Source organism: Cucurbita maxima, unplaced genomic scaffold (genome assembly GCF_002738345.1).
Source record: "Cucurbita maxima cultivar Rimu unplaced genomic scaffold, Cmax_1.0 Cma_Scf00024, whole genome shotgun sequence".
NCBI lineage: Eukaryota > Viridiplantae > Streptophyta > Magnoliopsida > Cucurbitales > Cucurbitaceae > Cucurbita > Cucurbita maxima.
The window spans coordinates 150,849-155,314 of NW_019272040.1; the positions used below are offsets into that span (position 1 = coordinate 150,849).

At 35.6% G+C, this 4,466-nt stretch overlaps 1 protein-coding gene and 1 long non-coding RNA gene across 2 annotated transcripts in view; both read right to left on the minus strand.

The window, feature by feature from the left end:
- Positions 1-313: 313 nt before the first annotated feature.
- On the minus strand, positions 314-1,511 carry LOC111497585. Its single transcript, XR_002720631.1, has 2 exons — positions 1,391-1,511; positions 314-782 (listed from the first exon to the last, which is right to left on the minus strand). It is a non-coding gene; the product is annotated as an uncharacterized LOC111497585 (long non-coding RNA).
- A 2,069-nt stretch (positions 1,512-3,580) lies between these two features.
- LOC111497582 (katanin p60 ATPase-containing subunit A1-like) overlaps positions 3,581-4,466 on the minus strand; it is a 5,636-nt gene continuing 4,750 nt past the window's right edge. Inside the window, exon 7 of the mRNA XM_023148413.1 lies at positions 3,581-4,225. Within this exon, the coding sequence (XP_023004181.1) occupies positions 3,944-4,225 (282 nt within the window). The 3' untranslated portion in view covers positions 3,581-3,943. The remainder of the gene's footprint in view (positions 4,226-4,466) is intronic.

Here is a 4,466-nt window from a genome sequence, read left to right on the forward strand (position 1 = left end):
TGTGCGACCCTCAACTTGTCTGATTATTCCTCTGATGGTGTGTCCATTTATGAGCACCCATACCCATACACTAAGCTTTTCTGTGTAACCACTGCGATGAACAATCAATACATAGAGAGCTGCTTCGTAAATCAGCATCATATAAATTAGATGATATATCATTGGATACCTGTTGCAGTTCAAAGATCATATAGACACAGATTTAAAAAGTTTGGAGAGAGTGGTGGGGAATTTGGGGAGAGAGAAAAGTTGTAGTTTGGTTATGAGAGGCACATGCAATGGAGTTGAGGCCATGGAATCCAGACCCCCAAGATCACAAAAGCAAGTTGTATAGTTTTGGTTTTTGTAAATAAGACAATGGGAAAAAGAAACAAAACGTTAAATAGGAGAAAAAAAAGCTAACGTTTAGTTTTGTCTTTGGCTTTGGATTTGGCTTTGGCTTTGGCTTTGGCTTTGGCTCTAAACATCACCTTCCACGAGGATATAGATCTTCTTTGGGCACATGCATTTGTCTTCTTTCTGAATAATATTATCACCAAAAAGATTGAGAGAAATTAGAACCAACATGACATGACACTAAATGACATGAATCAAATTTCACAAATTCTTCTAACTCTCTATCCACTTAACTAATGTATGGCTCTTCTTCTTCCTCCTCCTCTCTTTTACCCAAGTCCCTTTGTAAATGGGCTGAGCTTAGCCTTGTGAGCCAATCCGTGTAGGCCATAAGAAGATAGCCTTCTTTTCAGCCCAATGCTAAGTCCAAGGGTCTTTTGGTACTGCTGCAATCAGAGTTCAAATCTATATCAAATCATTAATAACATGTATATAATGTAAAATCGTTGTCATTTTCAGTGGCGATCTCACTTTCGAAAGAGAGTTTGTGCTTCATAGCACGTAAACATAACACATAGCTTCATAGCAAAACTAGTCACTGGCTACAGGTTTCTTCCCTACCAGACTAAAACACAACCGAGAATGTGATGTCAAAAGGACCAACATAAAGGAGAAGCAAGGAGTAGGAACTAGCCTGCCTTTTTTTAAAAGAGTAGGGGCGGAATTGAATGATTATGATCTCGACTATGAGACAAAGCCAAGAAGGGAGAGCACTTAGACAATTCACTATAATATGTTCTTCAACCAGCTCAACCATCAAAATGATCAAATAGTCATGTTCACTAGCTTATTTGTGAAGGATGAAATTAAAACTTTGAAAAGATTAGGGACAAATATTATTGAGATATGAATGAATCACTTTAAAAAGATATTAGAGATTTGTAAATGCTCAAATCGTGATTCTTGTACATATATATTGTTAATAGTTACATTTAATTAGGGAAATAACCTAATATAAAATGTCTACCACATGCTGAAACTATTGGAAATGTACCGAAAATATTGGTGTCATGTCCATGATTGTAAGCATCTTTCAGAGCCATGTTAGGTTGGTCACAGCAATTGCATGCATGGCAAAGGAAGGGAAATTCCATGAGCATTTCAGTTTGTGGGCCGATCCGAAATCATGATGTTATGTCTTAGTATTAAGATCAAAATTCTTTGTACAATTATTGTGAGTAATAGAACAAGTATATTAAAGTGTTTAATAAATCTTACAACTTGCAAATTTGTTTCATAAACTTTAAAAAAGTGTCTAATAAATCTTACAACTTAGCCGGTAATATAAAAGAAATTCAAAACATTCATGCATAGGAGTAACCATTTACATCCAAACCAAAAACTTCAACAGAACCGCAAAAACTACTTTGGGTATGGTTAGACCATCTCGAAAAACGACTCTTATTATGATAATGAATCCTTGAATTGGGTGAGGCTCAATACCAATTACCAGTAACCAAAATTGGAAAAATAGTAATATGGCTAAATCCAAGCGATAGGTAATGACCCTAAAAATTTTGTCGTACTTACTGAGTTTAAAGCATGGTAAGAATGTCAGGTCAATAGATTCCCGAAGCCTTCGCCGCAGTGGCAAGTGTGTAGGAACAAAGCTGCTCAATCGGCCACGCAGGTTCCATTACCACACCTAACAACCCGGCAACCTGAAACTTTAAAATGAAAGCTCTTTCTTCACTTTCAAAGACAATATTACTGAGATCAAGATAACATAACTGGAAATCTAATCCCAAAGGTATATGAAGGAAAGGAACCACCGTTGTTGGTGGCAGTGGTGGTTGAAGTGGAGATCCGCCGCCACTTTAGAATTCGGCAGTGCCTGAAAGTTCGGTAACAGTTCATCTAAGTTAGTTATCTATTTCCAATAAAGGCGCTTTTTTTTTTCCCCTCTCACCTACTTGTCTGAAAGCTGTACAATTAGAAGTACACGCTGCAGAGAAGTAATGTTGCCATAATTTGTTTTATTTTACAGCTCATCTTATTATTCACAATCTTTGTTGTGTTGTTCATATTCTGTTTTAATACAGAGAAACTGGACAACGCCCATGATCAGAAAAGACAGTTTGTACATTCCTGACACAAATGATTCTTCACGCTCATACGCTCATGAACTAAATATATGGACGAGGAATAATCGTACACTATGCTATTAAGTAATTCAGAAATAAATGAGCTTGATTTCTTTAAAACAAAATGTGATTCTGTCTGAAGTATATATGTATGACATGTGTCATATTTTCTCAAGTGATGCAGATATCTTTGTAAAAGGTAAAAGCCAACAAAATTCAAGTTGGTTTAACGAGTTTACAAAACTGCATTGCAATTTTTTATATCCAAATACAACAAATCAATCCGACGGTTGATTTAATCTATTGACCAATTCCATATCTTTTACTTCTAAATTCTAGTCACAGTTCTGTTTTATACAATTTTGATTAGTAGAATTAAACTAGATGAAGATAAATCAAAAGCATCAAAATAAGAAGGCATATTAACTACCTAATTATGTAACCGTTATTGTAAGGTACAACCTGTAGAATGCATGTGGGTTTGCAGATGTGTGCGTGTCTAGATAGATAGGGACAGAGAGAGAGAGGTTCTTACAGTTGGTAATAAGGGAAGGTGAAGAGACCAATTTGGAGTTTCCTCCAACCAGAACTGCACGCATATCAAAACCAAGAAATGAAGCATTAGATGCCTTGCAAGTTCCTTGCCCACAATTTATGACTGAGCACACAGCGGTACCTGCAAATAAAATCAGAATATTTAAAATAGAATTAAACCTACCTAACCAACCCAAAGAAATGAACAACAAAACCAAATGCTAAAAGCAGAACTTCACATTCATACCTCGTGCTGAGTATGAAACCAACTCATTTGACTTGTTCAGAATTCCACTGGTTGGAAGAAGAAATTGAAAAGAAATGGAGATGAGGATGCAGAGATTGAACCCTTCCTCCAATGTTTCTGTTGCTAAAGACTGTGAAGAGCTATTCCACTATTTAAAAACTGAATGAACACCCTCCACCCCAACCACCCACCCACCCACATCTTTGGCAGCGGGTTTTTCTATTAGAGACCAGGATTGGTGTCACGAATAATGCTCAACCTCCAGTTAGATACATAGAGAAAACCCACATTTAAAATTGTATGGAAAAAAAAATACATAAACCAGCAAACACAAGTATTATATAAATCGAAGCTAGTTTAAGATAGCCCTTCAAAACTAATTTCATGGCGTGAATTGATGGCAACATTAACAGATATAAAATAATACAATTCATTGTTGTACTTGTAGAAGTGAATGTCAATGAAAACTTAAAACTTCTTCGTAAATGATAAAGCTGCACAGAATCAGTGGTTAAGGGAAGCAAGGAATTACAAGTGTATAGAAGGCTGCAGTCGGATTACTATTAGTCACACCGAGACAACACAATGATTATCAGAAAACAAAATTAAAAAAAAAAAAAACAAATCACTTTGCAGAATGGAAAGTGGTGAATCCATTACTATCTTCATCATAGCGTGAAATTTATGCAGACCCAAATTCTGAATACCACTTCTCATGCCGTTCGATGTCAGCAGCAGAAACACTTCGCTGTACCTTCTTCAATGCTTCTTCAAAGTCGCACATGGCAACAGGGTCCTTTGAAATATCATCCTTGGCCATATTCTTAATCTCATCGCGAGTTTTTCCAGCTATTTTACGTCTCATTCCATTCAAGGAAGCATCTCTGCAGACATTTGTTAGATCATCCCCACTATATCCTTCTGTCCGGCGAGCAACATCATCGATATCCACATCAGGAGCCACCTGGTATGGATAACCATAATACATTTGCATCAAGTAAGTTTATTCAAATCAGCAGCCATTTAAACTTATGAGATAAATATTTTTCTGATTGACTACGAAATAAATATTTCTTCCCAAACAATGATAAAACAATCCAAAAGAAGTAATTAAACCCCACAAAAAAAAAAAAAAAAAAAAAAAAAAAAAAAAAAAAAAAAAAAAAAAAAAAAAAAAAAAAAAAAAAAAAAAAAAAAAAAAAAAA